Below are 14,016 nucleotides of genomic sequence, written 5' to 3'. Positions count from 1 at the left end.
CAGAAGTGAATATAGTCGCACAGACACACTGAGCCAAAGCAATTGTTATGGCCAAAATCAATGCATCACTGGACACTAATGCTGAGTCAGGAAAAAAAAAGGCCAAAAATGATTCAACAAAACAGCATGCACTAGATGAACAAGCATACAGCCTATGCATTCACAGACCAAGCTTGAGTTTCCACACATAAATTCTGATACAAATCATATTACACTATGATGGAATGCTCACTAAATGCTTCGGTCACAGCAATCCTTGGCCAGCTAAATGATTAAAACACAAACTCAAGCAAAGATGTGAATAACAGGTAATAGTGAATGGAAAACAACAACAAGGAACAAAAGAATCAACTACTATCAGTAAAAAAACATCACAACTGAAACTGGAACAGAACTGGAAAACAATATGAAAACATGAATAGCACGAATGAAACACGAATCAGTGGAAAATGCACTGCAAAAAAATTGCTATTGATCTACTAGCAATTAAAGAACTCCAGAACATACACATGAAACTATGCATTCGAATTAAAACATATACTGAACACTGACAAAATGATAGACAAAACACAATTAGGTACACATGTATGGAATCAGCGACGTACAAAGCAACTAACATGACCTAAGACAAAACATGATTTGAAAAAAATTAAAGCTAAGTAAGAAAACGAAATTAAACTAAGACATCCATTTGAACGACAAATTAGGCAGCTTAAGACATGATATCATCAGTATTGATTCAAGAATATTCAGAACAAACAAATTTGAATCAATTTCGGTGAAAAGCCACAATACAGATTCAGAACAGAATCAATCAGAGAAGCAAATCAGATAAGACTCAATCGAAGAAGAACAAGACTGAAATTCAAACATGAAGAAAAACACTAAGATAAGAGGAAGAACACTTATCTTTGAAGCGAGCCTAAACGCGGCGGTCCAACCGGTGAACCTGGTGCTCTTGATACCACATGATGAGCGAACCTCAGTGAATACTCGTGTGAATCGGTGGAATCGACACGTGAATACTCCAAAACACCGATCTACACAGTGGAAATAATGAAATCGGCACTCACACGAGTTCTAGTGGGGAACTCTCACTCAATGGGAACCTAAGAGGTGAAAAGCTCTCTAGAAGGTGAGCTAAGACGAAAGGGGATTAAAATCTCTCTCTCATTCATCAAAGCTTCTTACAATGAATTGGCCTGCACCTTTTATAGATCAAGGGCAGCCATGAGAAAGCAAACGGAAAAGAAAAGGGAACGCCATCTAACAAATGAACCTAACGACAAAGATGAGAAGGGTTTGGTTGTTTGTCAACTACGAACCTACACACTAAAAGTGGATTGTGTTGAGTGGCAATAACAAGGCGTGACAAACCCTAACGACTGGGTAAAGTTTGCGTGACCCATGAAGAGATGAAGCAATGCGTGATATGAACCCTTGCTAATAGTCAAATTTGATAACGCTGTCGTCAAGCGATCAAATTAATACTACTTATCTATAACAACTTCAATATTGTTAAGAAAGTAGCCAAAAAATTAGTATGGGTTAAGTTAACCCTAAGTCGTCTCCCAACGAACACGGAATTGATTTTTAACAAGTTAGTTCTTATAATATCTATACAAAAGAGTTAGTTAAATAAAATAATAAAAATATGAAAGATAAATATAAAAAGATAAAATAAGATAGAAACAATAGTAAAGAAAAATAGGTCGATTCCACTGCTTTTTCAAAATAGGATTCATCATTGGTTTCCTAAAGATTATTGTTATTGATTTCTTGTTTAAGACTTCAAATTAATCAATGTAACTTCTCAATTAATTTGTTGGCGTCCTTACTTTCAACCAAAGTAACTTCTCAATCAAAATTAAAGACTTTGTAGATTAATCTTAGGAAATTTAACCAAAGTAACTTCTCAATTAAATATTACTAATCCTAATCATGTCCATTCTTTTACCTCTTATATCTAGTAAAAAGCTAATTAACCAAAGTAACTTCTTGATTAATTCTAATCTAAGTTTTCACCTTTAATCAAAGTAACTTCTCAATTATTAGCAAAAACTTATTCAATCATATGAAAGTTTCTAAAATTAATCAAAGTAACTTCTCAATTAAAATTTAAAAACCCTTGGACTCATATGATTGTTATGTTATGTAGATTTAACACCGTGCTAACTTGCTACAATGTAAAAATCATTACTTTTACTAAATTAAGAACCAAAAGACATAGATGAAAATAAATCTCAACAAGAATCAAAAGAACAAAAAAATTAATTGATCTAACCTCAGAATCCAATTAAGAAATTACAATGGAATCAACCCAAGAAGTTCAACACTCCATGAAATCCAAAATAAAATAAAAATAGAGAGAAGAATAGAGAGAGAAAGGAAACAAAATTAGGCCCCCCTAAGGGTTCCTAAACTTCAAAGTCCCGAGCTTGTTTATTTTGCTTCTCCCTTGGTCTCTTTATATAGGAATTGGACTGGGCTTTTCTATTGTTAAAACCTCTCAAATATCTTTTAAAATAAAGATAAAGATAAATATTCAAAGATATTTGGAGAGATATAGACTATTTGACAAATATAGTTGGTTGATAATATCAATATCTATTATAATTAAATAAATTAATTACTTAAAGATATATGATAAATTATTACCAATTAATATTTGTATTAATTTTCCAAATCAACCCTTTGCAATCTCCTTAAATTATCTTCTAAATAATCCAATATCTTCAAGATATATTTGTTTGTTGTGGATCTAAAAAGATTCAAGAAGATCTTGTCATATTTAGAAAGATTTGGTAGTTAATATCTTTTAATATTTTATGATATAATTAAATAAGATAATTATTTAAAAATATCAAATAAAATATCTAAAGATATATTTTTCCCAAATTATCTTCTATCATAAAGATAAAGAAAACCGCAAGGTCCAATTTTTTGTTGCTCTCTTCTTGGCTTAGCCAAACTTCTTCACTTTTTCAAGCTTTTCTTATCGTCTTCATGCAATGCTTGGCTTGGATTTTTGTGCTTTTGATAATTTCTTATTCTTGGATTTATCTTTAAGGTGTCATGAAGCTTTAATCAATTTATTTCCACACCTCCATGAGCTCAACTTAGCTGCAACTGCATAACACACCTCAAAATATCTAAAGAACATTTATGCAACTAAAAAGCTATTTTTAACATGTTTTTGTATCTCATGCTCAATAAACCCAATTATAGGAAATCCCAATTAAATCAATCTTTAAGCACACAAATTCAATTAAATACCCAGAATTAAACATTAAATGAGGGCAAAAATACGCACTCATCACTTGCAGAGAAATCAAAACGCAATTTTTTGATGAAATTGGGCTAATTGAATCTAACAAACCCTCATTCAAATCAATTTTACTTCCAACAACCCTCAACCCTAAACCTAAGCATACATCTAATAAAGAAAATCTAAAAATTTCTTTACTAAGGCGAAAACCTCCTCTCCTCTCAACCCAGACATTAACCAACTCATTCAGAAGATTTCTACTTATCTTCATAGACTATTTCAACTTCAGCATCCAAGCAAATGGTGTTTTTTCTAGACAAGTATTTTGTTCTGGTGTTAAGCTCTTCTTCAGAGAACCATATATTGCGTCCGACATGAATGTCTAAAATAAATTTGCATCCACCATAAAAAAAGTACATAAAGTCATTATTTAATAGATATATTCAACAACCTTATATGACTATTTCCAAACTCATACCTTCGTCTCAGTTGTACAACCATCGTCTTCACTACCATCACTCATGATTCCCAAATCAAATCTTCACTTCACAAAAATAAATATAAATCAAATCATTCATTATGTATTCATAAACCATTTTCACATCATAAATGCACACATGTATTAAAGTGCATTTATCAAATATAACAAACAAAACTCCTAATGAAATATTAACCAACTATTAACTGAATCAATAGAACAATACTATGTATGTTTCCCCAACAAATTACTCTGATCATTGACCAAGCAGAGAACTATTCTATAGCTCAATCGATTCATCATCAAATTCATGAACCATAACTGCAACGTTATACAAACTCCATTATTCATCAAATGGTAATAATTCTCCAACATACATAAATGAAATATGGTGGGCACAAAACAATTGCATTGTATCAATTGCACAAATCAATAACCAATTGCACAAAACAATAGACAACTAACACAAACAGAGCGTGCAAAAAAAAGTAGTTCAAAAGGGAGAAACATTAAACCTTCTCACTAACGACACCAACGACAGCAAAATCAGGGCAACGAATAGGTTCCCAAAACGCTCTTCTTGCACCTCACATTCGCGTCGATGTGCGTCCATTTCGCAATGCATGTGTCCGGAAAGGAGATAATGGTGTCGAGGGGGAGGGGAAAGGGATTTGGGGTTTATGGTCTTTCGAATAACTGCTACGGTTTGGGGGATTCAACAATGAAGGAAGTTGGAATAGGGTTTTCTGGGCACGTTTCGGGAACAATGGCTTCACAGGTGTGGGGAAAAGTTGGTTCGGAGGGATATGGGATAGGGTTTGTCGAACAGCAGTTTGGGGTTTCAACATTCATGGGAGAGACTTCTATGATGGGTTTTGACGGTGAGGTTTGGGGAAGAGTTGGAGCAGAGGACGGGGAGAGTTTTGTGGGTAGGTTTGGGGAAGAGTTGGAGCAGATGACGGGGAGGATTTTGTGGGGAGGTTTACAGAAGTGTTGGAGCAGAGGAGGGGGAGGGTTTTCTGGGGAGGTTTGCGGAAGAGGTGGAGCGGTGGAGGAGACGGTTTTTGAAAAACCAAAATGAAAAGAGAAGAGTGTTTTGTGATGAATGACAAGTGCCTACACGCGCGAGTGCATAACCAAATCTTCTGCACTGTCATTTAATTTTTCAGTTAAATAAAAAAAATTAAAATTAATTAACTGACGTCACGTCAGGTGGTAAGAAAAGTGGTAACAAAACGGTGTCATTGTATCATTTCTCCAATAGATAACTAAAGAATAATAAAGAATCGGTTGGGATTTTTTTAATCTGGTAGCTCCTACTTCTTTAAGGATATAATTTGTTATAAAAATATATAATTTAATAACTAAAATATAGAGAGGGTAGAAAGAATATAGATGTATAATTTATAAAAAAATGAAATTTTTAATAAAATAAAAGTAAATTATTATAACTTATTTATAAACCTTCTATTCTTTATTTATTTTTAAACTATATCTATACAGAAAATTAAGTTGTTACAATTTTACCTAAAATTGTGGTTGTAATTAATTGTATCGAAGGAGTTTAATACCTCCACTTATCTCTAGAAAAAGAATACTCCTAATTACATTTAAAGCCTAATTCAAAACCGGCTGTCTATCACTTTTTGACCGATAAAATGTACATTTTAAAACAAATATATATGAAAAAGTAAAATAAATATATTTTTCCACTTAAATTGAGTGACGTTTTACTAAAACTTCGTATATATAATATTAAGAGAAAAATTTTAATTTTTTTACTTCAAATTAAATAATTAATGTGATGAATTTGGTTCTAATACAAAGCCACTAACGAAAATAATTTAGCGAAATTATTGCACTGATTAGGCATTCCTTGCTTTTTAATTTTTATAGAACATGTTTTTTTAATGGATGGAGTACATAAAAGATAAAACTTATATAAAATATATTAAGTACACCATCTAAATTATACGAGTTACATTAAATAGTGAATTTCAATTCAACTGCTTTGATCCATTACTGTATCATAATCGAAATCCCTGGATTAGGTAGCCGAGAATGCATTGTTAGAACTTAAATGCATACAGTCATGAACAACTTGATTAGTTAAACAAAAACCTGGTAAATCAGGTTATGAAAAACCTCAGATAGTCTGAACAGTTAGATAAATTGGATTCCTGATTCAGTAATTGTTACGTACTCACACTATTATTATTGTTACGTTTCTGATTGTTTGGCAGAATCTAAATAGTGAAGTAGAAGGCGAAGAGAAGAAACACAGTAGTAACAAATATGAATAATATTTATGAAAATGAGAGTACAAAAATTTTTTTTTATGATAAATGGTGGGAGATGCGAAGCCACAACCCCAGAAGGAAAGAACAACAATAAAATGAGATATTGGAGAAGGAATTGAGCAGAAGGGCTGCAACAAATGTGATGCTCCAAGGACCCCCCATGTTATTGTGCTTCTCAACTTTCTCCATACTAACTACCACTCCAAATGTTGTGGAGCCTCTCATTTGATTTCATCATGTTCAGGGCGCAAAAACTAACCGGAGAAAGCAGGGAGTGGTAATAGTAGTCCAACTGAATTAGACGTATGATGGTGGCCTTGGAAGACCCGCGACAGCGCCACACAAAAGACCGTTGTCGGGCATGTTGTACTCGTCCCTCAGGGATCGTTCTGGAGTTGGAACACTGATGTAAAGCTGTTGTCCCAAGTACCTATTCTCAGCAATCTCCGACCTCAAGTTCCACATTCCAACGTTGTCGAATGTCAACATGATCGCAGCCCATGACTTGGGGAACACCTGAATGGTGTGTCTGCTCACACCATCCAGAAGATTGTAGTTCTTCCTCTTCTCGGGAGTCCAAGTGCCGGGTTCAATCCTAAAAACACAAACAAACAAATTATTTTCATTTCATTTCCGAGAATAATATAAAGAATCTGAATAATGATATAGTAATACTCACGCCACTGCGAAGAAGGAGTAACCGTTCAAGTTGTAGGACTGGACGCTCTTCTCGTGGTTCTCGAAGATGATCTCGATGAAGGTGCGGTATTCGAATTTGACAACGTTGGGAGCCAAGGTGACGGCGGTTCCAAGGTTTGCTGGTGGCTCATCGGGAATGGTGTCGTACTTGAAGACTTTGTCGCCGATACCGAAGTACTCAGCGAGCTTAAGTGGGGTTTCGCTTTCGACGTGTGAAACACCATTGATGGCGTAGCGAAGCTTGCCGTTATCCCTGCTGACGGTGTTAACGAACTTGAGGGTGCGAGTGATGTTGATCTGGCCATAGTGGTAGGAGCCCTGGGGGTTTGGCCTGGCAGCGCTGGCGGTCAAGTTCCAGCGGAAGGAGCGGAACTGATTGAGAGACCATGCCCAGCCGACGGGAGCCTCGGGGATTTCAGGGGCAGCTGGGCCCTTGCCGTTGACATAACGGATGATTCCCTTTCCGGTGAGGATGGTTTTAGTGAAGCGGGAAGAGGCAACGATGTAGTAATCTTTAGGCTCTTGGTCAGCGGTGACAAGGACGCCATAGCACTGGCCGAGGTGAACATCGAGGGAGTCGTAGACGTTCTGAACGGTGTGGGAGCCTTCCATCTCAACCAGTTTCATCTGGTGGTTTTGGAAGCGGAAGTTGACGGAGTTTTTGAGACCCACGTTGCAAAGACGGTACTTGTAGGTCTTGCCGGGAAGCATGGTGAAGAGGGGCTGATCAGTGCCGTCACCCTTGGCGTTCTGGCCATTGACGAGAAGGGCCTGGGGGCGGCCTAGGGCGCGGCCACTGTCGAGGAGCTTGGCGAGGGTGGAGTGACTCTTGGTGTACCAATCACCTGCCAGCACGGTGTAGTCATCCTCGGGGTCGGCGTAGGGCACTGGGATGAGCAAACGGCTGTTGATGCGGAGGCCCCCGAAGCCGCCGGCTGCGCGGTGCATGCCGAGGCTTGGGTAATAGAAATAGCTTCCGATCTGATCCTTGACTTGGAATTTGTAGGTGAAATTGGCGCCTGGTTGAATGGGGCAGTTGGTGCCTGCTACGCCGTCTTGCCAGGAGTTCTTCCTTTGCTGAATTCCAGCCCAATGGAAAAGGAATGGCTCGTCAAGGTTGTTGAAAACATTGATGACGACGTTGTTGTTGGTGGTGGAATTGATGTTGGGGCCTGGGAATTCGCCGTTGATTAGAATAACCTGTTGGGGCACCCCTGCCGGAGCTAGGGTTCCGTAGGTTATGTTCCAAGTGAAGTAGAGATAAGGGTCTTCAGCCCTTGTGGGGAAGACCACTCCTGCCAAGAGGCAAACCAACATCACTGAAATCCTTGTAACTCCTCCCATTTTTTCTTCTTTTATTGTTATTGATTACAATGTAACTCGTATACATTTTTTCCTCCCTCTCCCTCCCTCTTTTATACTTCTCCAACCCTCTCTTCCACCACTCAATATCTCCCTAACATTACGCGCTCCCTCCAAACCCGCTCTTCCTCAAACTTCCCTCTTTCTCTCTCTCTCTCTCTCTCTCTCATTCTCTCTCCCTCTCTCTCTCTCCCTATTACACCTCTCCAATTTTCAACACTTTTTTCTCCTACCACGCGTTCTTCAGTCTCTTTTACCCCATTTTTATATTTATTAATCATTTATTGCCATGCTTATGTAAAACATAAAAAAACAACCTACTTTCAAAAAATTAATATCCATTAGTGATGATAAAATTTAGTTTGGATTAGTTGTTTGTGGTAATTATTATAAAGAAAATCAATTTGTTTACTATAAGGGCTAGAGAAAATTTATGTTTAAGAATCAACATGTAAGTAGCATGCTTCAATAAGTTTGAGCCACACTGTAAATTATAAAATTTTATTTTTTTAGTTTCATACTTATTTATGTTTTTCTCTTATTATTATATGTTTAAAATACTTTTTTACATATTTTTGGCATATTAATTTACTTGTATCACAACAAATCAGTATCTTTTTCGAATTATAATGATTTTTTTCAACATAGTTACAGAATAATTAAATGTTTCATGTTTCCAATGTTTTACACCTTTTTTATCATTAGGTGTGAATTTAATTGTCAGGATTTCAATGGAAAACTAGATTGATTGAAAGGGCTTCTTGTTATACCAAGTGTACCAAGTGTGGAGCTTCGATCACCAATTATTGCAAATGTGTTTTTTTTTCTGTGTACCATATTTAATATTTATATATATATATATATATATATATATATATATATATATATATATATATTTTGTTTGTTTATTTCATTCTTAATTTTTAATTAATCTTAGAATATGTAAAACTAACGAAAAATAAATAAAGACTAACATTCGACTATTTCTATTGTCACAAGAATCCTTTATTGTGTTTTTAAGTTTCAAATCCTCACCCTCTAAACTAAACTTTGATGTATAGTATAATATAGGAGAGAAGGACCCTTCTTTCTTCTGCTTTGTTGTGACAAAAGAATCACGCAGCAACACTTGTGCACAGCGGAAAAAAAAACTTAGTTCTCCCCATTCAAGATTCTCCCATTTTCCGTAGATTTAGGGTTCATTGTCAAAAATTTTGGAAGATTTAGAGATTTTGGGAGAGTGGGAGCTAGGTTTCAAGACATTTGTGGAGACAATAGGTTTGAATAGAAATTTTATGAAATTTGGAACGTTCAATAGATTTTGGCAGAAGAATATTAATTTTTTTTGTTTTTAATTTATTTTTTTTAGATTTATTTTATCCATGGATTAATTAGTCTTATCCATGGATTTTATTTCCCATTATCCCTATTCTCGTAGATAACTTTATTATGGGTCAAGCTTTCCTATTTTTTTATTTTTTTATTAATATTATTAAAATCAGTGGGAAATTTCGTATGTAATAGCTATTTATAGACTAACTTTTTTCTATAGATAATTATCCATGGGTAATTCAGCTTATTCTTGTAGTGCAAAGCACAAAACACTTGTGAAATTTGTAGTGTTTTCTCTGTCCATCACAAAGTAAGTGTCATAATAAATTTGTGTCAATTATATGAAATTACGGTATCAAAATTTATGACAATTATAAAATTGATTGACAAATGAACCACATTTATGGAAATAATTGAGCATGTGAATATCTCATATTATTTGACATATCACATATTTTGGAAATTTCCAACATTCTCTCACTTGGTCCATTTATCCCATTATCAATCAATACAATAAACTAAATACAAGGATAATGGTGACATCCAACAATGAGTATTATCTACCATGTATCACAATATATCAAGTCTCTCATCAAAGACTCTTAACTTTAATGAATAAACCATATGTTTATTCTTGGTCAAGGAAATTTCTCAAAATAAACAAATATGTCCTCAACAAAATGTGAAAAAACTTAATAAGAGTTTTATCAAAGTAAAATTAGTGATTGTCACAACATGGAACTGAGTCCCATTTGCATTAAATGATCCTTAGAATTCTTTAATAGCATATCTTTAGTCTAAGGATCAAATCGACAATCATCAACTCAATGCTAATGTGTTCAATGACCACTTAACACATCCTCTTATGCTAGATATTTAGTGTTAGTGTGCTTACTTTGACTTTTGCCTCTATTATTCTTAGCCATAAATACCACAACAGAGTTATCACAATATAACTTTAATGACCTAGCAATTGAATTCACAACTCTAACCCATATATAAAACTCCTCAACCATACACCATGTGAGGTAGCCTCAAAATAAGAAATAAATTCAACCTGCATAGTGGAAGTAGTGGTCAATGTTTGTTTTTTTGCTGCTCCAAAATATGTTTCCATAGTTAGCATAAAAATATAACTAGATGTTGATTTTTTGGTATTAATACAACCAAAAATATCTAAATAGAAGTAGCCTACCACATCCAAACTATTAGTTTGTCTATTTATGAGCATGATATCCTTTAATCCTTAAACATATTTGATTACCTTTTTTGTAGCTTTCTAGTGGTTAACACCTGAATTATTCTGATATCTTACCAACACTCCAACTACGAAACGTTAGATCTGGTGCAAACCTCAACATACAGTAGACTCCCAACAACTGAAGCATATGAAACATTCTTCATTTGTTCTTATTCAATATCATTTTTGGCTCCAATGTTATAATCAAATTTTTAGTAAGACACTCACAATTGTGACATCCCATTTAAATAGAATGATCTACTCAATAAAACATCGCATGATTATAATAACGAGGAGCAATCAGATCAACATAGAACATAAGAAAGGTAACTGCTACAGTCATCCAAGAATGTACTTCGAAAGTAACTTAGGCATACCACCATGCAATAAACAAACACAAAGGGAGTTTAAAAGTTTGCAAAAGGGTCGCTCCTAGAGTAAGGAATTACAAAAAGAGAAGGGCATTATAGCCATGAAAACTGCTCTACTACAGATAACTGGTCCCAACTACGCAGCCCCGCTACCACCAACAGATCCACCTCCAGATTTCTTCCCATCTGCTCCCACCATGAGGTGATCATTGCAAAAGCAAAAGAATCAAGGCAAGACAAGTACTTAAATAGTTCAAGCATGCAACGTAGTGAGCACAGAGAATCATGGTATAGCAGACAAGCAGGACACTATGACTCAATTATCCAGATACATATACTAAGATCGGATTCACTGGACCCTTGCACTTGTGGTGCCCTCTACTACTCTACAGAGCCATTGCCAATGGGTTTCACCATACCACACACAAGGTTAACCTTCAAGCATCTAAGGCCATTGTCCTGTCAAAGACTAAGGCCTCCCGCCACTCTCACCACTTGGGTCAGTTTGCTCTACCTGAAACACACTGACCCATTAGAGTTTCGGGAGGTCCTTACTTGAATCCATATCTTAATATATACACTACGCGCCACCATGAGATCTCCCCACGAGACTCATGGAATTACGCCTACCACATACAAATTTCATGATCCTTATACCGTAACCACCACTGGTTATCTCAACATTTAATTCTCATGCACGTTCTCAACCAACCAAACAAAATCCCATGTTTCCCTCATGTTAACATACAAATTTTAGTGCATACAACTCATGCAACTCATGCAATTCCACAATAATCATGTACGTTCGAGATAAATAGCCACACACTCAAAGTAAACCAGAGTATATAACACAAATCTGCACCATTCTCGCCTAGTCTAGAAGCCCTCGCCTAAGCTACAGCAACTGTCTCGCTTAGGCTAGGCATTCTCGCCTGGGCGAGGTTTGTAACAGTGGCACTCTACGAGCCCTCGCTTGGGCGAGACCAGCTTGCCTGGGTGAGATCGTCATTCGCCCAAAAATAAAAACCCCTCGCTTGGACGAGGGCGCGAGCAGAGCACATTGGCTTTCCTCGAGTACTCGCTTGGGCGAGCCATTCTCGCCTGAGCGAGGCAATGCGTTGCTCAAAACAAGCTTTGGCCGCCTGAGCGAGATGCTTGAGCAACACTAGTGAGAGCTTATGCTATTCTCGCCTAGGCGAGACGAGCTCGTTTAGGCGAGAATATCAGTGCTCCCCCACTGTTTCACACATGCAGCACCACAAACAGATAACACCCACCAAACAGTTCATTCACATACAAGCACAACACTTTTAAATCATCCCAAGCATGAAATATAGCAGAAATATACCAAGTACTTAAAAATACGAAAAGAAAAGGCCTAGCTTCCCTTACCTTTTTTATGCAAGAAAAGGAACAAGAACTTAAAGAGCACGACTTAGGCACAACAGCTCCACATACTAGGATGAGGAATTTAAACAAAACCCCAGGACCCAAACTAGAGTAAGAGAATGAACCTTAAACGCCACAAAACACCCAACTAGAAAAGGAGAAGGAAAAGGCTACTACAGATCCTAGGAGTAACTTACCAGAGGAGAACAGCTGAGCTAACTCGAGGAGGGAAGTTCTATGTGCCCTAGCAGAGCTTTTGCTTTCGTAGAGAGAGATAGGAGAGAACTATTTTTTTGAAAAAAAGGTAAAGTGAGATTGTGAGGGGGTTGGCAGAGTATTGGTGTCCTACAGAGGGGCTAGCCTTGGGCCTACGAAAGGCCAGGCCCAACCCTTTTTAGGACAGAAAAAAGGGGCTTACAATATCTCCCCAACAACAAAAATTTTTCGTCCTCGAAAAATCAGACTTACCAAAAAAGATGCGGGTATGAACTCCTCATTTCCTCCTCTAGCTCCCAGGTAGTGTCACCTATCCTCCAGTCCTAGATGACCTTTACAAGACTGGTGGCTCTTCTCTTCCGCTCCTTAACTTGGTGATCCTCTATAGCCACAGGTTGTACCACTACTCGGAAATCCTCCCTGACTTGCACATCCTCCACCTCCAACACATGTGATGGGTCAAAAACATACTTCCGTAGATGTGAGACATGGAAGACTGGGTGGAGATTTGCCAATTGGGGTGGCAATGCAATCTCATAAGCCATGAGCCCTATCCTCCTCAAGATCTGATATGGACCCAAGAACTTAGGAGACAACTTCCATGAGCGAATAGCCCTCCCCACACCAGTGGTTCGGGTCACCCTCAAGAATACATGCTCCCCAGCCTCAAACTCTAGGGGTCTTCTCCTCCGGTCTGCATATGCCTTCTGCCGACTCTGAGATGTTTGCAACCTATCTCTCACTAACTGCACCTTCTCTGTGGTCTGTTGCAGCAAGTCAGGTTCTAGCAAAAACGATTCACCATCCTGGTACCAACATAAGGGATTCCTACACCTCTTCCCATACAAAGCCTCATAAGGCGCCATCCCTATGCTCGCCTGGTAGCTGTTGTTATAGGTAAAATCCACCAGCAGCAACACCTCATCCCAATTGCCAAGGTGGTCCAAGATACACGTCCTCAACGAATCTTCCAAGGACTGAATCACTCTCTCTGACTGGCCATCCGTCTGAGGATGATAGGCATAACTCATCCTCAGCCTGCTACCCAAAGCCTCCTGTAGCGTCTGCCAGAACCTTGAAGTGAACCGGGGTCTCTATCAGACACTATGCTACTGGGCAGTCCATGAAGTCTCACTATCTCTCGGATGTAGAGCTGGGGCAACTTGGCCATAGACATTCTGAGATTCACTGCCAAAAAGTGAGCACTCTTCGTCAACTGGTCCACCACCACCCATATAGGATCATGTCCTATCACGGTGCGAGGCAAGTGGGTAACAAAATCCATAGATATGCTATTCCACTTCCACACCGGAATATCCAAGGGCTGAAGCGTTCCACCAGGTTTATGATGCTCCAGCTTA

At 37.5% G+C, this 14,016-nt stretch overlaps 1 protein-coding gene across 1 annotated transcript; it reads right to left on the bottom strand.

Annotated features, from left to right (window-relative positions):
- Positions 1–6,068: 6,068 nt before the first annotated feature.
- LOC114179608 (L-ascorbate oxidase homolog) lies at positions 6,069–8,113 on the bottom strand. Its single transcript, XM_028066016.1, has 2 exons — positions 6,726–8,113; positions 6,069–6,641 (listed from the first exon to the last, which is right to left on the bottom strand). Exons 1-2 carry the CDS (start codon positions 8,087–8,089, stop codon positions 6,344–6,346), a joined length of 1,662 nt encoding a protein of 553 aa, XP_027921817.1. The 5' UTR covers positions 8,090–8,113; the 3' UTR covers positions 6,069–6,343.
- Positions 8,114–14,016: the final 5,903 nt, after the last annotated feature.

Source organism: Vigna unguiculata, chromosome 3, assembly GCF_004118075.2.
Source record: "Vigna unguiculata cultivar IT97K-499-35 chromosome 3, ASM411807v1, whole genome shotgun sequence".
NCBI classification, from domain to species: domain Eukaryota; kingdom Viridiplantae; phylum Streptophyta; class Magnoliopsida; order Fabales; family Fabaceae; genus Vigna; species Vigna unguiculata.
This window is presented reverse-complemented; position numbering and strand designations above follow the sequence as displayed.

Coding starts and splice junctions, on each gene's coding strand:
- LOC114179608 (XM_028066016.1), bottom strand. CDS start 8,089: ATGGGAGGAGTTACAAGGATTTCAGTGATGTTGGTTTGCCTCTTGGCA. Junction 6,642..6,725: donor TACTCCTTCTTCGCAGTGGC/GTGAGTATTACT, acceptor TTGTGTTTTTAG/GATTGAACCCGGCACTTGGA.